The sequence below is a fragment of the Lemur catta genome, chromosome X (assembly GCF_020740605.2).
Source record: "Lemur catta isolate mLemCat1 chromosome X, mLemCat1.pri, whole genome shotgun sequence".
NCBI lineage: Eukaryota > Metazoa > Chordata > Mammalia > Primates > Lemuridae > Lemur > Lemur catta.
In genome coordinates, this window is record NC_059155.1 from 46,411,791 (window position 1) to 46,437,309 (window position 25,519).

At 42.7% G+C, this 25,519-nt stretch overlaps 1 protein-coding gene across 2 annotated transcripts in view; it reads left to right on the plus strand.

The window, feature by feature from the left end:
- The window catches only part of HDAC8 (histone deacetylase 8), a 222,232-nt gene extending 199,132 nt beyond the window's left edge, over positions 1-23,100 (plus strand). For both annotated transcript variants that reach the window (XM_045538933.1, XM_045538934.1), the window contains one exon: positions 22,518-23,100. In XM_045538933.1, the coding sequence (XP_045394889.1) occupies positions 22,518-22,540 (23 nt within the window). In that variant the 3' untranslated portion in view covers positions 22,541-23,100. The remainder of the gene's footprint in view (positions 1-22,517) is intronic.
- Positions 23,101-25,519: the final 2,419 nt, after the last annotated feature.

A 25,519-nucleotide genomic window follows, 5' to 3' on the forward strand; every position in this document is an offset into this window, starting at 1 on the left:
CCAATCATCCTGCCCTAATTTCTCCTGCTCCCCTCAGACCCAGGACACATTTCCTATGTCCCTCAGGACTGATCCTGGACCACTTTCTCTTATCCCTCTTCCCTCAACCTTGCCATTTTCCCCCATCCAGGCTCTAAATTCTGATATAGCACAGACAAAGCAATAGAAACAGAGAAAACTAAACAAGCCTCTGCAGCTACTTGCTCACACCTCATATGTGCAGATATGTGTATAGCCTTGCTGCCCTCCACACGTATCCAGGCACATAGCTCCAGAGAATGGTGACATCTCACTATTGAAGAAATGGAAGTGACAAGCAAGAGAAGACACAAAGAAGGTAATACAAAGGGGAGAGAACTAGGAAAGGTAAGAAAACTAAAAGAGGAATAAGTCAAAAAGAGACTTGAGAAAAAACGCTAGGATGAGGGTTGGTGAAAAACTAATAGATATTCAAGGACATGGAAGTCAAGTTTTTTAAAGATCCTAACAGATTCAAGCAAAGGTTGTATCAAAATGAAATTAAAGGCCGTGCGCAGTGGCTCACTTCTGTAATCCTAGCACTCTGGGAGGCCAAGGTGGGAGGATCATTTGAGCTCGGGAGTTCAAGACCAGCCTGAACAAGAGCGAGACCCTGTCTCTACTAAAAAAAAAAAAAAAAAAATAGAAAGAAATTAGCTGGACAACTAAAAATATATACATAAAAAAAATTAGCTGGGCATGGTGGCGCATGCCTGTAGTCCCAGCTACTTGGGAGGCTGAGGCAGTAGGATCGCTTAAGCCCAGGGGGTGGAGGTTGCAGTGAGCTAGGCTGACGCCATGGCACCCTAGCCCGGGCAACAGAGCGAGACTCTGTCTCAAAAAAAAAAAAAAAATGAAATTAAACTGGGAGAAACATACAGACCAGGAATTGTGTCCTCAAAAGCAACTGGACACATTCAAAATGGAAGACATGGCATAGCAGCATCTTGCCTGAAAGAGTTAGGGATTTCAGTCGACACAGAGTTCAGTATGAGTCACCAGGGCAAGGTGGCCTCCAGAGATGCTGATGCAGTAACGACCTCACTTTAACAGGGCTCTAGACAAATAGGAGAATGTTCCTGGAGGTCAGTCAGGCTGGGGAGAACACTAGAGCCCAGGCTCCAAGAGGTCTGGTCGAAGGAGCTGGGGCTTTGGGTAGAAGAGAAGACTTAGGGGATGTGGTCTCTACTTCATATCTTTGAGAGGCTATCCGGGAGCAGAGGGCATAGAAAGGGTCTATGTGGCTACAAGGCACAGAGCTGGACACATGGGCAGATATTATAAAAAGGCAGATTTTTATTCAATAGAAGGAAGATATTTTCTAACAATTAGAGCTTTCCAAAGTGGACTGACCGCCCAGAAAGGAATGAGGTCTCTGTCACTAGAGATATAAACGTAGAGGCTAGACAATCTCTAGGCTGTCATATTGTAGAGGGGCTCCTGCCTTGGGGGAGGATGATTAGATTAAATTATTGTTAGGGAGCCTTCCAATCCTAAGATCCTAGGATGCTGTATGTTACAATGAGAAAATAGAAAAAATAAAATAAAAAGAATATGGTGAGAGTACAGGGGTTGGTAGATGAGTCACAGTTGTTGGATTGGGGGAGGTAATGCTGTGTGTAGGAAAGAATTGATGGGGAGAAGAAAAGAAACTAAGTGGCTAAGAGTGGGTGAGGAGGAGCCGGGGAGGGCAGACAGCAAGTAGAGTGGCTATAGAATACTAGGAATGTTCAGATTTTCCATTTAGCCATCTCTTTCACTTGACAAAGTCTTGTGTTCTAGCCATGCAAATTAGCAGAGCGCATGAGCTCAGAACCGAAAAGAAATTCAGCTAAACCCTAGAAGAAATGAGGCTAGAAAGAAGTCCAAATGTTGCTAAAAATGGCCAGACTAACCTGCTATACTGATACTGTGCCCCTCCAGCCCGGTGACGCATGCTGCCATCAGATAGTGTGTTGCCATGACAATGGTCAGTGTGGAAAGGCTGCTGAATTTTCTGAATTCTAAAAGATTTTCCTGAACCTGTCTACAAGACTGTCATTTGTTCTTGCATATGAAAACCTCGGTAAAGCTGGCCATACTGGGCCTCCCCTCCCCCATCCCCACCTTATTAAAAACAAAGGTGGGGGGACACGGATTGATTTGGGGAGGTGAGATGACAATGAGGGAGTGGATGGATTCAGCTCCTCTCTATGCGAGGGAGTTTAGCCAGCATGTCTAGTTGGATTTGTTCAGGCTTTGAGCTTGGGCTTTTTCTTTTTCACCACATCCCTTAGAAGCACAAAAGATGAGATTTTAGCCTATTGGAAATCAAACCTGAGAAGTTTTAGAGATGTTATAGAGATGCATTCCACATGCCACAAGATGACTGAAAGGACAGGATAAGGACTCATCTTATCCCATCTTTACCGCCCATTAGTCTTTCTGAGAGAAAAAGAAGACAAAAATAAAACCATGGAGAGTCCACTCAAGCTGTTAGCTTCATACAAAGAAAAGCTCTTCCCATGCCAATGATCTATCTTGAAGGTATGTGTCATTGTTCACAAGGAAGTGCGGGTTAGAGAGTTGGGCTCGGCTCAGCTCATGACTACTACTGTCAAATCATCCTCCCACCATTTTCATACGCTCAAAGTTGGTTGCCTTTCCTTTGGTTAATGTACTACAGAAGAATTGGCTCACAATGAACCTTCCAGAGTTGGAACAGTGCTGATGTAATTAATCCCCAGAGGGGGCTAACTCCCCAATCCTGGCTAGCTCTACACAGGGTAATGGGGGGAGAGGTAGGAGGTTTTCTAGTCTCTGGTACTAATGACATTTGAATCAAGTAGGGGTCCCTAGGGGGCTCCGAGCTCCACATTTCAGCCCAGGCCCAACCCTCTGTGGAGCGGGGCAGGGAGGAGGGTGAGTTGTGCATTTGCAAGTGTGTGTTGGAGGTTTCAGCACTTATTCTGAGTTCTCAGAACTATATCCCTAGTTTGCCTGGAGACAAAAAGAAGCAAATGTGGTCAGGAGGTAAGGAGGAGGAGGAGGGGAGGGGGAGGGGGAGGACACAAGAGGGAAAAGAAAGACCTTGAGTACATCTGCCCTTTCTGACCCTTAACAAAGGAGGCTTAGTATGGCAACCTCTCCAAGGCAGGGGTGGGGCAGATGGGCCAACAAACTGATACAGGTGTGGGGGGAGAAAACACAGGTGAAATAATAAGAATAATAGCTACTAATTGATCTTACAGATAGGGAACTGAGGCTCAGAGAGGATAAGTGACTTGGCCAAGGCCATCTTTATTTATTCATTCAGCAAGTAATTACTAAGCACCTACTATGCGCCACACACTGTGCTAATAAGTAGTGGAGCAGCCATTTGAACCCAGGTCTGTCCAAAGTGGAGCTTTGGAGTCAGGCTGGCTGACCTTTCTGGCGCCCCCTCCTCTCTTTGGCAGCATTGCCCTGTCAAATCCAATAATCCCCTGTCTTCTAGTAAACCCTGGTAAACCCTCCCACCCCACACTGCACACCCACCTCCTTCCATGTGGCTGATCCAAAGCATCTGAAATCTCATGTCTCCCCAGAAATGGGAGGAAAACAGTTATGGGCAACCCTCGAAATTCTGGCCCCTGACATAGGCCTCTTAGCCCTTCCTAACCCCCCACCATGCTGTAATCTGAAGCCTCCAGCTCCATTTCAAACTGAGTAGAAAAGGAAAAGAGAAGGACAGAAGGTAGAAGCAGCCAGCTTACCCAGCTCCTGCTGCCTGAAGGGTGCTGTGGCCACCAGCCCCAGTCTGCCATTTACAGTTCCACAGCCCCAAGCTGAGACCCTTTGCACATCTGCTGGTAATATTCTTGGAAGAACCATTGTGCTGGGTGTCAGCAGCATCTCATCTGGCAGCCTGAAGTCTGGGATTGACATTCTTCTAGGGGCTAGCCCTTGGGGCTTCAGGTCTGGGCATGTTCAAGGCCTACTAGAGCCCCAAGCTCGAAGCAGCGCTCCTGTGTAGTGAGACTCTACAGCGTGCAAACTCAGCTTCCTTCCACACCTTCTCTTGCTTCCCGAGAAGCCATGAGGATAAATTGAAAGGCTGGGTTGGTCCCAAGGACAGACGGATCGTTTGCTTAAGGGCTTCTTGGAAGGACTTTGGAGCAGGATTATGGAGAATACCCTAAGCCAATTTGCAAGATTTCAGGTGAAAATATCTGTGATGTCTGTCCCTTCTCTCTTCTTCCTGTCCCCTGCCCTCTCTTTATTCCTTTCCATCTCCCTGTGGTCCTTTCCAGGAGCCTACCACCAGCCTGGGCTTCCCCATTGAGCAGATTCCTCTCTTTCTTGCTTCACTAAAGAGGATAAGAAATGGAAAGATTTGTTTTGTTTTGTTTTGTTTTGTTTGAGACAGAGTCTCGCTCTGTCACCTGGGCTAGAGTGCCATGGCGTCAGCCTAGCTCACAGCAACCTCAAACTCCTGGGCTCAAGCGATCCTACTGCCTCAGCCTCCCGAGTAGCTGGGACTACAGGCATGCGCCACCACGCCCAGCCAGAAAGATTTGTTGTTATTGCTAAACAGAAAAAAAGTTATTAAAATGTCATGCTAAAAGTTTTACAGATTCCAAAGTAAAAATGGAAGCTACTCCCCAAAGTTACAGTAACTTAGGTGGCAGCTTTTAACAAACCATGAAAATTCTTGGCAGGCCGGGTACAGTGGCTCACACCTGTAATCCCAGCACTCTGGGAGGCTGAGGCAGGTGGATCGTTTGAGCTTAGGAGTTTGAAACCAGCCTGAGCAAGAGCGAGACCCTGTCTCTACTAAAAAAATAGAAAAGAAATTAGCTGGACAACTAAAAATATATAGAAAAAATTAGCCGGGCATGGTTGCTTTGAGGTTGCTATGAGCTAGGCTGATGCCATGGCACTCTAGCCCAGGCAACAGAGTGAGACTCTGTCTCCCCCAAAAAAAAAAAAAGAAAAGAAAAGAAAACTCTTGGCAGATCATTTTTATGAAGAATTGAAATTTCTACCTAAATCCATGAAGTGGGAGCTACTATTATTAAAGCATACAGCACAACACCCTGTGCTGGGTGCTTCACATATGCAATCTCATTTAATCTCACAACTTCCTTGTGAGGCAGGAGACTGGCACCCGAGGATATTGTGTAACAATCCCATAGTCCCGTAACAAGTAAGTGGTGAACATGGAATTTGAACCCAAACCTGGTGGCCTCCTCCCCTTGGCAGCATTGCCCTCTGGAGCCTACTCATCATCTTCCATCTACTTTTTTCCAGTTACCCCTAGTAAACCCTTTCCACCCTACATGGGCTCCCAAAGTCAAATTTTAAGAGGTATGATTGTGTCTCCACTTTAAAGCTCAGCTCAATTAATCAACATGTATTTCTGAACCCTCCTCCCCCACCACCACCATGTGCTTGGTGCCATGGGAGACATACAAGAAGTTTAAGACATGGTCTCTGCTTCTGATAAATAGTTGAGAAATCTAGGTGAGGGGGCAAAACTAACCCCTTGGACAGATCAGGATATAATGAGAGCTGACACTGTGTAGAAGAAACTAGGCAGTAGAACTTTAGGAAGACTTCTCTTGCAAGGCTGGGAGGATTTGAGTAGATTTAAGTGGGAATGTGCTCATAAGCAAGGGAAACTCAGAAGAATGAGGAAACCAGAGCAGACCACAGGTTCCCTTGAATTTCAGGCTCAGTAGTCCATACTGGATACAGTAAAGTGGGAGCCATTCTAGGTTCTGGAATTAGGACACGACACAATGCAGTGGTATTTGGGATGGATCGTGATGGTGGTCCAAGGGTGAGCCTGCAAAGGCCTGGGTGGGAACAGTTGTGGTGGGCTAAGGAGGAATGGCTCCCCACATTCCTGTTATGAAGACAGTATCATCACCAGCACTTGGAGGTAGGTCATTTATAGAGCATCAAGGAGAAAGGAAGAAATAAAAATGACTGATATTTCCAGCCTGGATACCAGCTAGGATGGGAAGCTATTGGGAGGGCAGAGGGCATAGTTTTACCGATACATATATTTGATGTGTTCTGTTTTGATATATTAAATTTGAGGTATGGTACTAATTCCGTATAGTACATCTATATGAAAAATTTTGTTACAGCCAATTAAAAAGCAAATTTTTAAAGATAATTTGATGACATGAGAATATGCTCATGATTATAACAGTAAGTGAAAAAATGGGATACAAAATGGTTTAGTACCATGTAGTCTCAATTTTATAACTATATATATATAGTGTGTGTGAATGAGTGAGTGTGTGGATATGCACAGAAAAACACTAGAAGGAAATGTTAACAGTAGTTATCTTTGGTGGCACTTTACCAAAGTAGTATACTTTAACAGTAGTTATCTAGGATTGGAATTATGAGTAATTTTTATTTGTTCTTCTGTTTCTGTATTTTTCAAAAATTTCTACCATGAACGTGTATTGTTTTTGTAGTCAGGGGAAAAAAGTAAAACATGTTAGATTTGTGGGTTTTTTTTTTTTTTTTGCATCAATGTGTTTGTTTTTGCTAGCTTTGATAAGAAATCTGTATTTGCACGAGATTTTTTAAATTTTTTTATTGATACATAGACAATAGTCTTTTGTCAGACCTTATGTTCCAATTCCTGGTTTACAAAATCTGGTCACCACACCTGCAGATACCTGAAAAAATAAGGGATTAGAAGGTGAGTATTTTTTATGTCCCAGGATCTGTTTCTTTTCTTAGATACCTCTAGGGATTCTAGGGTGCTTCCATGTGTCTTGAAAAGCAAACCATCCCTTGACGCACAATGTAAAGCCTCTTCTGTCTAGTAGAAGAGCAGAAAATCCACGTATCTCCCTAGAACAGCCTTCCTTTCCAAAATTCCCATTCACTCTAAAGCATTTGCCTCAGTCTCTCTGGGTTTTCTCTCCTGCTCATTGATCTATGTGTCTCTTCCTCCACAGACTTGATTACTATAGATGTATAATAAATCCTAAAATCAGGTAGAGTGATCCTCTTAGTTTCTTCTTTTTCAAAATTGTTTTAGCTGTACTAGTTCCTTTGCCTTTCCATATGAGCTTGAATAATCTTGTCTATATCTGCAAAAAATCTTGATGTAATTTAGATAGGAATTACATTAAACCTATATATCAATTTGGGGAGAATTGACATCTTTACTATGTTGAGTCTTTCAATCTATGAGCATGGTATATCTCTCTGTTTTTCAGATGTTCTTTGATTTCCTCCATCAGCATTTTGTAATTTTTAGCACACAGATCCTGAACAAGTTTCATACATAATATTTTCTTGGCCGGGCGCAGTGGCTCACGCCTGTAATCCTAGCACTCTGGGAGGCCGAGGCGGGTGGATGGCTCAAGGTCAGGAGTTCGAGACCAGCCTGAGCAAGAGCAAGACCCCGTCTCTACTAAAAAAATAGAAAGAAATTATCTGGACAACTAAAATATATATAGCAAAAATTAGCCGGGCATGGTGGCACATGCCTGTAGTCCCAGCTACCCGGGAGGCTGAGGCAGCAGGATCGCTGAAGCCCAGGAGTTTGAGGTTGCTGTGAGCTAGGCTGACGCCACAGCACTCACTCTAGCCCGGGCAACAAAGCAAGACTCTGTCTCAAAAAATAAATAAATAAATCAATAATATTTTCTTGAGTTATTGTGAATGGAATTATATTTCTTATTTGGGTTTCCATGTGTTCATTGTTAATGTATAGAAATACAATTGATTTTTGTATATTGATCTTGTATCCTAGGACCTTGCTGAACTCATTTATTGTTCTAAGTGGGTTTTTTGTAGATTCCTTGGGATTTTCTACATAGATTATCATTCATATGCAAATAAAGACAGTTTTGTTTCTTTCTTTCTAATCTTTATGCCTTTTATTTCCTTTTCTTATCTTTCTTTTAATCCTTCTTCTACCTGCCCCCTCCTTTTCTTGTCTTAAGAGTGGCGATTGCAGACATCCTTGCCTTGTTTCAGAACTTAGAGGGAAAACATCCAGTTTTTCATCATTAAGTATGATGTTAGCTGTAGGTTTCTGTAGATGTAGGTTTTTGTAGATTTTCCTTATCAGGTAGAGGAAGTACCGCCTATATGTCCTAGTTTTCTGAGAGTTATTTTTATCATGAATGAGTATTGAATGTTGTTAAATGCTATTTCTGCATCAGTTGATACTAATATTGATATATATGTGATTTTTTTCACTTTAGCCTTTTGATCCGGTGAATTAAATTGATTTTCAAATATTAATTCAGTTTTGTATAACTGAAATAAATCCTACTTGGTCATGGTATATGACTAGTGTCAACATTTTACCAGTGTGGGTGAACTATAGAAACCCTATCAATTTTTAAGTCACTTTCCTTCCCCCATTTACCATATATCTGTCTTAAATATTTTCTCTATGTATATTTAGAACCACATCAAACAGTGTTATAATTTGTGCTTCAATTTATGAAACATAATTTAGAAAACTCAAGAGGAAAAGGAAAATCTACTGTATCTACCCATATTTTTACTCTTTCCATTGTTCTTTTTTCCTCCCTAATGTTCCAAGATTCCTTTTTTTCTAATAATTTCCTTTCCATTTCAAGAAATTCCTTTAGTTACTCTTTTTTACAATAGGTGAGCTGACAACAAATTCTCTTAGTTTTCCTTCCTCTAAGAATCTTTATTGTCCCTTCATTCCTGAATGATATTTTTACTGGATATAGAATTCTGGGTGACAGTTATTTTCTTTCAGTACTAGAAAAATATTGTACCACTTCCTTCTGGCCTCCATGGTTTTTGAGAAATCCACTATAATTTGAATTATCAATGAATTGTCAATTACCTTTAGGTAAGATTTCATTTCTCTTGAGCTGATTTCCAGATTTTTTCTTTTTCTTTAGTTTTTAGGAATTTGATTATGATGTGTCTTGGCACGGATTCTTTGGGTTTGTCCTGTTTGGGGTTCAGTCAGCTTCTTGAATCTGTAGGCTTATCTCTTTTGCCAAATTTGAGAAATCTTTAGCCATTACTTCTTCAAATATTTTTTCAGTCCTACCCTCTTTCTCCCCTCCTTATGGGATGCATCATCATAGCTCACTGGACTCAAGCCATCCTCCTGCCTCAGCCTCCCAAATAGCTGGGACCACAGGCCACCACACTGGGCTAATTTTTCTAATTTTTCTATGTTTTATAGAGATGGGGTCTTGAACTCCTGGCCTCAAGTGATCCTCCTGCCTCAGGCTCCCAAAGTGCTAGGATTACAGGCATGAGCCACCACACCTAGCCTCTCTTGGGACTTGGGATGATGTGAATACTAGATCTTTTATCATAGTCCCACATGGTCCCTGAGTTTCTGCTCAGGTTTTCAGTCTATTTTCTTTCTTTTGTTTAAATTGGATAATTTCCATTATTCTATCTTTAGTTTACTGATTCTTTCTCTATTCCCGCATTCTGCTGTTGAGCCCATCTGTTGAGTTTTTTGTTTCACTTGTTGTATTTTCCAGTTCTAAAATTTCCATTCAGTTTTTCTTTATTTCTTTGCTAAGAGTTCCCTTTTCTAATTTGTTTTAAGAATGTTCATAATTGTTCATTGAAGTATTTTTATGAAGGCTGCTTTAAATTCCTTCTCAAATATTTCTAACATCTGTTGATTGTCTTTTTCTCATTCAAGTTGAGAGTTTCCCATTATTGGTGTGATGAGTGATTTTCTATTGTATCCTGAACATATTAGGTATGAGGTCATGAAACTCTGGATCTTATTTAAATCTTCCATTTTAGCAGGCTTCCTCTGACACCTTGCTGGCAGGGAAGAGGGACACTACCCCATTACCTCCAGGTGGGGGCGTTAAAGTCTAGGTTCCCTACTCAGCCACCATTGACACCCTGGGGGGAAGAAGGGTACTACATTACTGCTGGGCAGGAGTGGAAATTCAAGCTCCCAGCTAAAACTTCATTGATAACACTCTGGCCAGGAATGATAGTGGCACCTTTTAACTGCTTCCATGAGGCCCCTACTGACACAGCAGTGGGTGGGCCTCCTTGCCAATGAGCCTGGATGAAGTCCTGGCTTTCTATTCTGCCTTCCCTGACACCACCCTAGTGGGGTGGAAGAGGAGCCTGCTAAGCTAATTTTCTATTTCAATATTTCATTCTTTCAATAAATATGTATTTGGTGTTAATATGTGCCAGGCACTATGCCAGTCACTGGAAATCCAGAATTAAATAGGACAGATAAAGTCTTTGCCCATCATGAAGCTTATGTTCTAGTAGGGAAGATCAACAATAAACAGATAAATCAATATTTAATGTTGGTTACTGATAAATTTAGGGGAGGTGCTATTTTATTTTATTTTATTTTACACTTTTTTTTTTTTTTTCGAGACAGAATCTCACCCTCTTGCCTGGGCTAGAGTGCTGTGGCATCAGCCTAGCTCACAGCAACCTCAAACTCCTAGGCTCAAGCAATTCTTCTGCCTCAGCCTCCCGAGTAGCTGGGACTACAGGCATGCACCAGCAGGCCTGGCTAATTTTTTCTATATATTTTTAGTTGTCCAGCTAACTTATTTCTATTTTTAGTCAAGACAGAGTCTCACTCTTGCTCAGGGTGGTCTCAAACTCCTAAGCTCAACCGATCCTCCCACCTCGGCCTCCCAGAGTTCTAGGATTACAGGCATGAGCCACAGCGCCCTGCCGGAGGTGCTATTTTAGATAGAGTGGTCAGTAAAGACCTCTCTGAAGAGGTGACATTTGAGAATAGAGTTGAATGAAATAAGGGAAGACACTTTACAAAAATTGGGATGAAGAACATTCTAGATGAAGAGAAGAACAGGACCAAAGACCCAGCAAGAATGGATTTAGTGTGTCTAATGTATATATTTTAATGTGTATTAGAAATATAGCCATCACATCAAATTCTTTGATTTCATAGATATTATTGCTTAGGATGAGACTAAGTTTTTTAAAAAAATGAGTCTATATAAGAAAACTTTCCACATAAGTGGTATGTGAATATGGCCAAACTCTTGACAGTATTAAAGTTTAGGAAGCAAATCTGTCTCTGAGGTAGATAATCTTATTACCCCATTTAATAGATGAGAGAACTGAGGCTTAAGGAAATTAATTAGCTGGTACAAGGTCATATAGCAGGTAAGTGGGGAAGCTGGAATTGCACTGAGAAGCTCAGGGTCATACCCAAAGCTTACAAGAGGAAATATGGCATTTTCCTTCTGCCCGGTGGAGCTGCTAATTGATTGTTGCATACAACAAACCAAGAATTTTTGAAGAGCTGTTGGAGGCCTCTAATGTGTTTAATTAAGAATTTTTTTGTTCGTGTGCCCAAAGTACATGCCCAAAGCAATTGTATTGCTCATTCCCCTCTAGCTTCTAGCTCTAAAATGGTCAAAGGGCAAAGGGAAGATTGGAAATTTTTAAAGAAAATAAGGTAAACCACTCAGGGTTCTGGAATGGCTAACTGTTGACAACTTTCTCAGTCTACCCCGAGGCCCTTTAACCAACTGAGATTCAGGTGCTGTCTTGAGTGCAGCCACCAAATCCAGCAGTGCTGAGTGGAGGTTCTGCCAGAGTAAGTGGGCCCAGCCTCCCTGGCCTTGCCACTGAGGGCAGCTGCTGCAGGATTCTCACCACAGAGTTCCAGAGGCAGCTCGACAGATACCCCATCCCACAGACTCCTCTGCTATACCTGGACAGGGACGTGTCCAAGCCATGATCAGGCCACGAAGGAGCTCACAGTCTTTTGAGGAAAGAAGGCATCATTTTAGGCTCCCGGTTTGCCTACATCCCTCTACCTCTTTGCAGCTCCAAGCATATTTTGGAGGGAGATTTCATAAAGATTTCTAAATTGAGTTAGAATTTCAAGTCTATTGTGACATGCAAATTAGTCCTGCTTGCCCGTTGGCAGCAATGCAGCTGAAGTGCCTAGAGACGGGCCATAAAATGAAAACATCAAAGTGATTAAATGTACCCGAAGAGCATAATTGAGTGCATGAATAAGAGAAAATAAAACAAATTGATTTTCTCCAGTGCCAGAAAAACAGAATAATTGAAAACAAAATAATAGACTTTGAAGTAATCAAAGTGAGGAATGCACTATAGTGACATAGAAACAGCCAGTTGTGGGAGAGATTTATTGTGTTTCTGTTATCATTTTTACAACTTTAATTTCATTAGCTAATAAATACAAATCAATTGAAAAATCAGTCAACCAGAGAGGAGACAGTCCCAAGCCAAGATTTTTATTCACATCTCTAAAATAGGCTGAGATGGTGATCCTTAATCTACTTTCGTAGGCACACATTTCCTCTGTGAGCTGGAAAACAAGTTCTGGGAGGCCTCTCTGCTTTGAAGATGGTGATATTCTGTTCTGACACTCACTCTCCGCATATAGGTTTACAGATTCAACTTTCAAAGGGTCACTTTTATACCCCGCCAAGATTTCCAACAGACAGAATTGCCCAAGTGCAAGCATCTTGGTTTACACAGGTGACGTTTTCATGGCACTGACCAGCACCTATGGTCTTACACAAGGTCATTCTGGATTCATTTGGTGCCAGTGGTGATGGTGGCTGCTATGGCAGCAGCAACAGCAGGAGCACCTGCCACTCTGTCATAATACTGCTGCACATCTGTGGCTCACTTCTTCCATCCCCCACCCCCACTTCCCCTACACATATGACACTGAAATCTAAAACCAGGAGGGCCAAACAAGAGTATCCCACCCCTTTGGCTTTCAGCCTGGGAGCCATGATTCTAGAGAAGATCAGGGGAGGGGAGCTAGGCCAGGGGAGACTTCTCAGGTCAACTGTGGCAATAGAACACTGCGGACACCAAGCCATGCTGGGCCCAGGTGTTGAAAGATCACAGAGCAAACAGGAGACTTCCACAGAACTATTTGTATGGCTCCTCCAAGAAAGAATCCTTCCACCTCACTCCTCAGCTGTTCTTGGCTGGTCTCAGTGACCCTTCACTTGAGGATCCACAGTGATGGCTGTGTGACTTGAATTGTGGGTTTTCCTTTCATAGGCCTTTGAGCTACTCTGGCAGTGGTTGGCACTTCCAGATGTTCATGACACACCCTACCTTCAGGGCTCCACAGTTAGCGGCCATGCCTTTGGCTCCAGTAAAGGTCTTTGGGACCACTGGGACTGTAAACCAGGGTGTGCAGAAGGAGTTGGCAGTGCTGAGACTGGCATTACTTGCTGGCTCAATCAGGATGGCATAGTTAATAGATTGTGCCTGCCAGGCAATTTGTCCTGGAGAATTCATCTTCCAGGAAGCACCCAGAAGCTGAAGGGAGTCTCTCTCACCTTTTGGGGGCGTCCAAGGGCTAATCATGATGTGCCTTGAGGTGAATGGGGGATGTTAGCATTTAGCTCTTTTGTGTAAGACAGCCAGAGTTTGTCTCCAGTTCAAGCCAAAAATCCCAGCTTCCATTTCCCACTGGTGTTTGGGTGGAGCAAAATGGAGCAAATGGCTTTCAAAACTCTAAAGTATTATACAGACGTAAGGCTGTATTATTCTTCCTACTGCTGCTATTCCCATTATCCTGGATCTCTCAGCCCAGAATTTTTGTCTGAAAAATAAATGTGGAGAAGGTACATCAACCAAACCTAGGAGATGCAACTCCAAAACGGCTGGGAGGCATTGCCCAGCCCAGCAGATAGACAACTGCCGAGGCCCAACTCCACAAGCTGGCTGGCAGGCAAGCAGCCCACTCCTGTGATGTCACCTCTACAGTTACTTGTGCCCATCCCTCCACATGGAGCCAGCAGATTTAGGCACAGGAGGGGAGAAAAAATGAATCATAGGCTATTTTAGAAATTGCTTCAATTCCATTTGAGACTGCAGTAGTGCCTTGCAAGCTCAGACCAGAGAGCATCTAACCATTGGGATGATATCCTCTAAGTGCTGATATCCTGTAAATGCCAGAAGCCTGGTGGGATTAATCCACAACCTCAGGTTCTAACTCAGGTCAGAGGCAGACAAGTGGTAATTGGCAGTTATACTTAATTGTCATTGAAAGGCTCTCTGATGACAGGAGGGATCGACATTCCAAGGCAAGCAATGCAGTTGACAATTAAGAGCTAAAAATTAAATCAGGCATCCATATTAGCACATGCCCAAGGTTTCATAGAAATCCTTCGTAATGCCATTGTTCCCAGGTAGAAAGTGAGACCCTCAAACCAGGCCATGATGGGGCAACAGCTGGAAAGCTTGCTCTAGCTTGGATCATACCAGATCCCCTCCCTGCCTTAAAATCTTTCAGAGGCTCCCAAGGACCTCAAGGATAAGGCCATGGCCTCGATATGGCCTCTGGCCAACTCTCCAGCCTCATTGCCCCCTCCTTGACCTTCATCCTGCGTCCAGGCCACAAAAACTTTACAGTTTCCTTTTACTCTGTTCCTACTGCCCATAACATTCCCTTCTTTGCCTTTCAAGATGCCCCCTGCTCTGTGAAGCTTCTCATGCCCTCTCTTTTTCTGCCGCAGCACTCTACATACTGATATTTATTTTAATTTTTTTAATTTTTTTTTGAGACAGAGTCTCACTCTGTTGCCCAGGCTAGAGTGCCGTGGCATCAGCCTAGCTCACAGCAGCCTCAAACTCCCAGGCTTAAGCAATCCTTCTGCCTCAGCCTCCCAAGTAGCTGGGACTACAGGCATATGCCACCATGCCTGGCTAATTTTTTTCTATATATATTTTTAGCTGTCCAGATCACTTCTTTTCTATTTTTTTTTTTTTTTTTTAGTAGAGACAGGGTCTTGCTCTTGCTCAGGCTGGTCTCAAACTCCTGACCTCGAGCGATCCTCCCGCCTCAGCCTCCCAAAGTGCTGGGATTACAGGCATGAGCCACTGTGCCTGGCTGACATTTTTAGTTTTAATAGTCATATTAATTTTGGTGTATGTTTTAAAATGTAATAAAGCATATCAAGTCTGTTACTTTTTATTATTATTATTTCTGCTTATGATAGATGAGGCCAAAATAGGCATTCAAGTTTTAAAAGTGAGTTGATACAAAGAAAAATATTAGATGACTATTAATACAGATGTTAAGAAGATATGACAACATTCCTGGAAGAGAATGACTTATATGACAGTAGTTTTGGAAACACTTTTCAGTGGTCCTAAATTCACTTCTCTGTTCCTCTGTGGTGCCACTCAGCCTCCAAGGGTTCTGGGATCACTCCAGCATTCCTCCAAACAGCTATGACACTAACTGTCTTCAGAACTCATTTGCCACCTAGCCTGATAGCATTGATTCTCCTTTTGTTGGCGTATGTTCGCTCACCTCAGCCACCTTTATAAGGTCTTTAAGAGCAATGACCAAGCTTTAAGCTTCTGTGGATTGAATGGGAAAGTGCTTGATCAGCCTCCCTATAGCTCTCCAGATATTTGTTCCTTCAATGAATAGGTATTGAGCACCTGCTATGTGCCAGGCTCTGTTGGGTGCTAACAGTAGAGTAGTGAGCAAGACAGACAAAGTCCCTGCCCACATGAAGTCTGTGAGGGGAGACAGAGAGCAAGCAAATAAGCACATAAGATATTTTCAGTGCGTTAAGTGGATTGAAGAAAATAAAACAGAATCATGTGACAGAAAAGGAAGAGAGGTAGCTACTTAGCTTGGGTGGTCCTAAGACCTCTCAGAGGTGACTTTTGAGTTGAGACCCCCAACTCAAGGTGACAGAGATGATGAGTAAGAAATGAAATTATCCAGTAACAGAGCATTCCAGGCAAAAGGAACAGCAAGTACAAAGAAGAGGGAAGCCCTAAGTGGAGAAAATGATTTGTGTGTTAAGCCACACAAGAAGACCCATATAAGCAAGGAGGGACTAGGAAACAAGGGACCAGATCCTGCAGGTGAGTAGCTTGGATTTTATTCTAGGTGCAATTGGAGGATGTTAGAGGATTTTGAGCATAGGAGTGATGTGGTCTGACCTATGTATTAACAAAATACTCTAGCTGCTATATAGAGAATAGGTTGTAGGGGAGAAGGAAGAAAGCACGGAGACCAGTTTTGAGGCTATTAGAATCATCCATAAGAGGGTTTGGAGTGAAGTTATAGTACAGGATGGAGCGAGGTGGGTGGATTTGGAATATGTTTTAGAGGTAGACTCCATAGGACTTGCTAATGGACTGAAAAGGAAGGCTGTAAAGAGAGGAGGAAATAAAGATGACCTCCAAGTCAATGTCATGAAGGGGAAAAAAAGGCACAAGAGAACTGTTCTATGTCTGCACTATCCAATACACTCACCACTAGCAACATGTGGCTATTTAAATTTCATTAAAATTAAATAAAATTTAAAATTCAGTTCTTCATTGCACTGGGCACATTTCAGGTACTCAATAGCTACATGTGACTAGTGGCTACTATATTGGTCAGTATAGATATAGAGCATTTCCATAATCTGAGAAGTTCTGTTGGACAACGCTGCTCTACATTAAAAAGACTAAAGATTAAGAAAATAAAAAGACAAGCCACAGTCTAGGAGAAATATTTGCAAAACTCATATCTAGTAAAGGAAGTGTATGCAAAATATACAAAGAACTCTTAAAACTCAATAAGAAAACAATCTAATTTAAAAATTGGCAAAAGATATGAATAGGCAGCTCACCAAAGAAGAGATACAGATGGCAAGAAAGTAGAGATGTTCCTTGACTTATGATGGGGTTACATCCCAATTAACCCATCGTAAGCTGAAAATATAAGTAGAAAGTTTTTTTTTTTTTTTTGAGACAGAGTCTCACTCTGTTGCCCGGGCTAGAGTGAGTGCCGTGGCATCAGCCTAGCTCACAGCAACCTCAAACTCCTGGGCTTAAGCAATCCTACTGCCTCAGCCTCCCGAGTAGCTGGGACTACAGGCATGCGCCACCATGCCCGGCTAATTTTTTCTATATATATTTTTAGTTGGCCAGATAATTTCTTTCTATTTTTAGTAGAGACGGGGTCTCGCTCTTGCTCAGGCTGGTCTCAAACTCCTGACCTCGAGCTATCCACCCGCCTCGGCCTCCCAGAGTGCTAGGATTACAGGTGTGAGCCACCGCGCCCGGCCAGAAAGTATGTTTTTAACCAATGGTATCTTCAACTTAGAGTGGGTTTATCCAGACATTGTTGAGGAGTGTGCTTCATACCATCATAAAGTTGAAAAATTGCAAGTCGGAGACTGTATGTGAAAAGATGCTCAATATCATGTGTCACTAAGAAATGGCAAATTAAATAAATGAGATACCACTACATACCTATTAGAATGGCTAAAATCCAAGACACTGACAACACCAAATATTGACAAGGATGTAGAGTTACAAGAACTCTCATTCACTGCTGATGAGAATGCAAAATGGTACAGCCACTTGAGAAGATAGTTCAAGAGTTATTTCCAAAGTTAACCATAGTCTTCCCATTTGATCCAACAATCACTCTTCTTGGTATTTACCTGAATAAGTTAAAATCTCATGTCCACACAAAAACCTGCACATGAATGCTTATAGCAGCTTTGTTCAGAATTGCCAAAACTTGGAAGTAACCGAGATGTCCTGCAGTAGGTGAATCAATAAATTGTGGTACATCCAGACAATGGAATATTATTTGGTGCCAAAAAGAAATAAGCTATTGAGCCACAAAAAGACATGGAGGAAACTTAAATGCATCTTGCTAAGTGGAAGAAGCCAGTCTGAAAAGGCTACTCTCTGTATGATTTCAATCATATGACATTCTGGAAAAGGCAAAACTACAGAGACATTAAAAGATGAGTGGTTGCCAGGCTTCAGGGGAAGGAAGGGAGGGATGGATCAATGGAGCACAGGGAATTTTTAGGGCAGTGAAACTATTCTTATATGATACTGCAATGGTAGATACAAAACATACACATTTTTCAAAACTCATAGAACTATGTGACACAAAGAGTGAACCCTAATGTCATCTGTGGACTTTAGTTAATAAAAATGTATCACCATTCATCAACTGTAACAAATGTACCATACTACTGCAAGATGTTAATAGGGGAAACTGCCTGCAGGGGAAGAGAGAAGGGAATATATGAGAGCACTCTGTACTTTCTGCTTGGTTCTTCTGTAAACCTAAAACTGCTCTAAAAATAAAGTCTATTAATTAAAAAAAAAAGAAAGACTGAAGAGAGGAATCACCAGCACCTAGCAAAGTACCTGGCACAGAGTAGACATTCTATAAATGCCTATTTAAATGGATGAACAAATGAGTCAATTGATGGATCAATAGAACCCAGGCCATCTGAGTCCCAGTTCAGTACTCCTTATATATCAGAGGCAGGTGACAACAGAACTTATTGTCCAAACCAGGACATTTGAGAGGGATATGGAGTGCCTTAGGTATAAATCAAGACTGTCTCAGAGGTAACCAGAAATCACAAACTGGGAGCCCATGAGCCAGCCACATCTTGCCTAAAAAATTGTTTTGTTTCGCCCCTCACATTGATACCCCACACAATATTCTTTAAAATTTTCAATCAATCTCCCACATTTAACACTGTGGAAACTGCATTAAAATGTAAATTTCGGGCTTCTCTCGGAAAATGGAAAGATCTGGTCACACTGGGCCCACATGCCTGCATGTGGCGAATACCTGGAGCTATCAAGCCACAAAATACATAGAGGAAACTTAAATGCATCTTGCTAAGTGAAAGAAGCCAGTCTGAAAAGGATGGCCACTTTGCAAACAAACATGTACCTTCCTGTTTGCCACGGGCCCCACCACTCCCTTTTGTAGCTTTTATTCTAGGGCAGGTGTGAGTTTCCCTTTACCATTCCACTTACACCGTTTTGGTTTTGTTTTCTTTTGTAGCAGAGTTGAGAAAAAAAAGGAAACTATTTCTTATACTCATGTCATGATTCAAAGTAGGAAAATGAAAAAAGAATCAAGGGGGCTCCATATGTCTTGCCCACAGCCTGCTTTACATGCAGTATATTCTTGGCCTCTCTAGGCATTTGAGTTTGCCCCCTCTGGTCTGAACTCCTTGCTTCCCCAGGCCCCAGCCCACACTGGCCTTAAGGATTTTCTCAGGCTGCCACCCACTGCTGCAAAAGCTGGATGTGAAGGGAAAACAATGGGCATTATTTAAGCTTGCATTTTTACTGTTACCCAAATTCAACATTGCTCATCTTCAACTTTTGGTGGAAATTATTTCTGTTGTTTTTCTTAATTGCCTCCAAATGTAACTGGAGAGTGAGACAGAGCAGCAGAGAATACAGCACCCACCTTTCCTCTCTGTGAACATGTGTTGTTGGAACGCTTTGACATGGAATTTTGTTTACTATGCATTCGCTCATTCTCCAAGCTCTGACTATATACATACGGATGGAAGGACCCTCGCTTCAGCACCAGCATCCCCTTTAGCTTGTCCTCATCAGAGGCAACAACTCAAGCCAAGGTGTAGAAACAGGAAAGCATGCATGGGGCCTGTTTAAGCTATGGAGTTGAACTTCATTCATAGACAGTCAGGAGCTGCTGAAGGTTTTTGGAGCAGGGAAGGGATGTGATCACAGCTAGCAATTGTGTGGGGGACAGCTCCAGAAGCAGAAGCTGTTGCAAGCGGTTAAAAGACTGTTGCAATGACCTGAGTAATAAGAGATGTGACTAAAGTGGAGACAGCGGAACAGAAAGGAGGGGACAGATTTGAGAGACATCTTGAGGTTATGCTTGGCAACTCATAAGATGTGGAGGAGGCGTGAACTAAGAGATGAAGAATCAAAGATGATCCAGAGATTTTGAACTTAGAGGTTTAAAACACCAAAAGCATGATACAAAAAAAGGGAAAAAATGCTAAATAAGTGAATCTCATCAAAATTCTTTCGTTTTGTAAAAGACCCTGTTAAAAGAATGAAAAGTTGCATAGTGAGGTAAGATATTTGCAAATCATATATCTAACAACAGATTTGTATCTAAAATATATAGAGAGGCCAGGCGTTGTGGCTCACACCTGTAATCCTAGCACTCTGGGAGGCCAAGGCGGGAGGATCGCTTGAGGTCAGGAGTTCAAGACCAGCCTGAGCAAGAGTGAGACTTCGTCTCTATTAAAAATAGAAAAAATTAGCAGGGCATGGTGGCATGCACCTGTAGTCCCAGCTACTCAGGAGGCTAAGGCAGGAGGAGTGCTTGAGCCCAGGAGTTTGAGGTTGCTGTGAGCTAGGCTGACACCACAGCACTCTAGCCTGGGCAACAGTGTGAGACTCTGTCTCAAAAAAAAAAAAATGTATGTATGTGTGTGTGTGTGTGTGTGTGTGTGTGTGTGTGTGTGTATCTCCACACTCAATAGTAAAAAAAAAAAAAAATCCAGTTAGAAAAATGGGCAAAAGACAAGACATGAGGAAGATATACAGACAGCCTATGAGAACATGAAAAGATGTTCAACATCATTAGCCATTGGAAAAATCCAAATTGAGATCACAATTAGATATTGTTATACACCTATCAGAATGGCCAAAATAAAAACCAACATCAAATGTTAGCAAGAATGCCGAGAAACTAGATCATTCAAGCATTGCTGGTGAAAATGTAAAATGGCACCACCACTCTGGAAAACAGTTTGACAATTTCTTATAAAACTAAGCATGTGACTGCCATACAACCCAGCAGTTGCACTCTTGGGCATTAGTCCCGGAAAAATGAAAACTATGTTCACACAAAAACCTGTACATGAATGTTCATAGCAGCTTTGTTTATAATAGCCCAAAACTGGAAATAACTCAGATATCCTTCCACTGGTTAAGCAGACTGTGCTGCATCCATACCATGGAATGTTACTCAGCAATAAAAAGCAACAAACTTGATACACACCATAACCTGGATGGTTCTTAAGGGCAGTGTGCTGAGTGAAAAAAGCCAGTCACAAAAGTTTATATACTTCATGGTTCCATTTATATAACATTTTCAAAACCAAATTTTAGAGATGGATGGAGAATAGATGAATGGTTGTTAGGGCTTGGGAGTGGTGAGGGAGGAGAAGTGGGAGTGATCATAAAGGGGTAGCCGGAGGGAGATCTTTGTGGTGGTAGAAAGTTCTGTGTCTTGAGTGTGGTACAGGTCCATGAATCTACACTTATGATAAAATGGCATATAACTATACATTTATATACATACAAATGAGTGCATGTAAAACTAATAAAATCTAAATAAGATCTGTAAATTGCCCAATGTCTATTTCCTGGTTTTGGTAATTGAACAATAATTATGTAACATGTTAACATTTAGGGAAACATGGTGAAGGGTACATAAGACCTCTCTGTACTATTTTTTGCAACTTCCTACAAATCTATAATTACTTAAAAATTAAAAGTTAAATAGAAAAAAGGAATTAACTATTGATACATGCAAAATTTGCATGAACCTCAAAGGCTGAGTGAAAGAAGCCAATCTTAAAAGGTTACATACTATTTGATTCCATTTATATGACATTCTCAAAAAGAACACTACAGTTATGGAGAACAGATCAGTGTTTGCCAGGTTGGTGGGGGAGGGAGGAGAATATGACTACAAAAGGATAGCACAAGGGGATTTGGGGGGTTATGTAACTCTTCTCTGTCCTGAATCTATACATGTGTTTCAAAATCATTGATCTGCACATACAAAAAGTCAATTTTGTTGTAGGTTAATTTAAAAGTGAAAATAAAAATAGATAGGCAAGTACTCTGTTTCTGATTTGTTTCTTCTTTCCTTCCTTCCTTCCATTCATCCATTTGCTGAGCCCCTACTATGTGTGAGACAGTGTGCTAGACTTTGGAGATCAACTAAAAGTAAGATAGCCCAGGTCCCTGCCCTCATGGAGCACTCTTCCTGTTTCAGAGGAGAAATGATCAGTAGGGTTTGGTGCCCAGTGTTTTTACTGGGGGATGTGGAGCAAGGAGAAGACTGTGGAGGGACCAAGTAAGCAAACTTTTCATCCCTAGAGTCCAGTCCTGTAGGATTTCAAATGATCACTTTTCTCTCAAAGACTCTTAGGGCTGAGGGCAGGAGGAAGCCTTCAATCCATACTTCATAGGTACTCACAAGAGAAAATGCTAGGAGGGTTGTGCCTTGCTAAGGGGAGACGAAAGGGGAGGGGAATTTGATGCAGTCAGTGAAGTGTGAACTCTGAAAAGTATTACCTGAGTGTGTGTGTGTGTGTGTGTGTGTGTGTGTGTGTGTCTTAAAACAACCATTTTTTTTTAGTTCTTTACTCTGGATTGGCAGTTGATCTGGGCTCAGCTGGATGGTTCTTCTGGTTTTGGCTGGATTCACCCAGCATCTGCAGTCAGTTGCTGTCAAAGGCTTCACTCACATGTCCAGTAGTTAAGGGTATCTGGGCCATTTGTCTCTCATCATCCAGCAGGCTAGCCTGGGCTTGTTCATATGGTGAGGTCACAGGGTTCCCAAAAAGCAGCAGAGAACAAGCCCCAAAATGCAAGTACTTTTTTTCCTAACAGCTTTATTGGGGTATAATTCACATATGTTACCTGAATTTGAATTTTGTTTTCTCTCCTATTTGCAGGGAATCTGAAGCATGTGGTCTAGTTGACAAGAAGAGATCAGGTTTCCAGAGCTGAGGAGCAGTGCCTGTAATGAAGACAGCGTGTTTATGGGAGCAGTTTGTGGAATTTGTGACTGCAGGGGAAATTTGGAAGAAATTACTTCCTGAAAATTTCCAAGGGGCACCAAGTGGCAGCTGGCCTCCTGGGGTGAGGAGGCAGGCACCCCAGAGTCCTCAACTAGGCCTAGGTAAAGAGGGAAATATCCAACATTTAAAGTGTTTATTTTTTAAAAATACACAAATGCAGTTTATAATCTTTGAAAATTATTTTTAAATGAATTGGGGAGGGGGGGTATTTTTATTTTCTTAAAGGGGACAGATCAGAAGCAGGAGGAGAGCAGGGAGCTTTGGTCACCAGTTTGTGGGTCACCAGTTTTGTGGACAGCTGAGAGGCAGGGTTCGGGCCTCAGGACCTTCCAAGTAGAGCCCTGGGGGAGAGAGGACTGATCAGCAAACTGGGATATGGGGAAAAGTCCACTGGTGTTGTTTTAGGATTATGTACCTATTTTATTTTCTAATAAAATCTTTGAAAAACTCTTCTCTATCCCATTGTCCTCATTGTAAACTGCCACTGACAGTGCACATGGTTCTGAACTTTTCCTCTTGCTGAAGTATCAATAACCCTACTGCTTCCAGCCTCTGCTCTGGCCCCACCAGGAAAGCTGACCCTGAGTGCTGGATCCTGCTGAAGAGCTAGTGTGTCCCACCCCAAGCCCTGCCTGATGCCTGTCCATGGGGGGGAGGGGGAAGGCACGTGGGAATACCTGCACTGCAACCTTGGAGAGGGGCTTGCTGGCACCTTGCGGAGAAGCTGCCTCTGCCCAGGGGGGGATTTAGGAATGGGAAAGGCAGGTTGGCATGTCAGATCTAAAAGTGGCATTTCGGCTGGGCACTTGGTGGCTCACATCTGTAATCCTAGCACTTTGGGAGGCCGAGGCAGGAGAATTGCTTGAGGCCAGGAGTTTGGGACCAGCACGAGCAACATAGCAAGAGGCCTCGTTTCCACAAAAAATAAGAAAAAAGAAGCCAGGCATGTTAGTGCACGCCTGTAATCTCAGCTATTTGTAAGGCTGAGGGAGGAGAATCGTTTGAGCCTAAGATTTTGAGGTTGCAGTGAGCCATGATGACTCCACTGCACTCTAGCCCAAGCAACAGAGTGAGATCCTGTCTCAAAAAATAAAACAAAATAAAAGAGGTATTTCCATGCATTGACAGGATATTCCCCCCCCACCAAGTGTAGACAATCAGCACACATACTGAAAGGGGGATGCGATTGTAATGCGTTGATGTTACCCTAACCTCTGGAGGAGATGGCAAAATGGAAAGATGGGGATGGGGGATAACAAGAGAGATGAGGACGAGGAAGGGGCAACCAAATATCATGATTCTGTAATTTTATTTACCAAATATTTATGAAGCTTCTTCAACTCCTGGGACTGGGATGGGGGACAAGGACGCAGCCCCGTCCTGGTCCTGGCTGTCTAGGAATTCCCAGACAAAGCAAGGAAGAAGGAAAAGAGGCAGATCCCAACACGTTTCAAGCTCTGTTACCAACATGAAGCCAGAGCGATGGGAGCACTAAAGAGGGCTCAACTCGTCTTGCAACAGAGGCATCCCCCCTGCATTTCTAAGGGGATGATATTTGAGCCAGGCCTTGTAGGGTGAGTTGTATTTCTCCAGGCCCCCAAGTGGGGGAAGGGCATTCCGCAGAAGGGAGTGGAGAAAGCCTTGAACGTGTCCTGGGATGGGAATAGCCAAGCTTTTATTAAACAACATCGGGGTATCTGGTCGGCTAGGAATACCAGTCACTTCAAATGCCCATTATTCTAATTACACACTTTTGGCTTAAGGGCCGTTTTACTTATACCAAAAAGAAGGGGAATTTTTTTAAAAAATAGGAAAGTGGGGAGGCACTAAATGGGACAGGTCAGGGTTGGGGAAGGCCAGGAAGCCGGCAAATGGGAGTGCTAGAGTCGCCAGCCTGCAAGAGACCACCTGCCAAGGTTTGCTGGCTCCGTCTCCAAAGCTTGCTTAGCTCCCCTATCCCAGTCCTCTGGAGGGAGCACACCCCCAAAGTTGTCACCCAAATCTCTGTGAGGGTCTCAGCCCTGAAAGGCAACCACCTGGTAAAGAGTGATAGATAACTAGTGCCCCATTTTCCTTTCAATGGCAATGCACCTGGGTGAGGATATGCCACCCGGTGGTGGAGAGTGGCAGAGGGCACCTGGGCACAAGGGGAGCCCTTTTTCACTGGGGAGCCAGTGCCACCTCTCCTCACCAGGCCAACACTGCCTGTCTGAGCCCCAGCTCTTGCTTCAGCTCTGGCCCGACCAAGTATCAGAGCCAGCTGTGGCACTGACCCACTCCAGGCCTCCCGGCGGTTGGGCCTGCTCCTGAGAGAGGGCACTACCTCAATGGCTTCCAGGATTCCTTTTGATTGGATTCTTGTTGAAAATGCTAGGGGCTTTAAAAAAAAATCCCGTAGATAAAACTAGGAATAATTTTAAATATTTAAAAGTTAACATTGAAATACCCCAAAGGTAACCACAACATTCACAAAACCAGCAAAACAGATTATGAGTTGCTCTGCCCAGAATTATCTTAAGTGCATAGGGGAAAAAAAGACGGAAAGGAAATACACCAAAATATTAACTGAGGTGTGCTTTTGTGGAAGAGAAAAGTATAAGGATGGTTTCATTTTCTTCTTTCTACTTTCTAATATTTCCCAAATTTTCTCTAGTGAGCACGTTTTACTTTAATAAGACGAAAAATAAATAAATTAAAAAAAAATAAGAATTGATCTGCAAAGGGCAAAGTTACAGATCAAAGTCAGTTCAAGACACCCACAGAGGAAGAGTCTGTGCTCTGGCTGTAGGGCTATTCTAATTGCCCTGGAGGCTCCAAGGCAGCTGGGAAACTGAATCAGCCTGGGAGGGCTCCTGATTTACAATTCACTAGGCCAG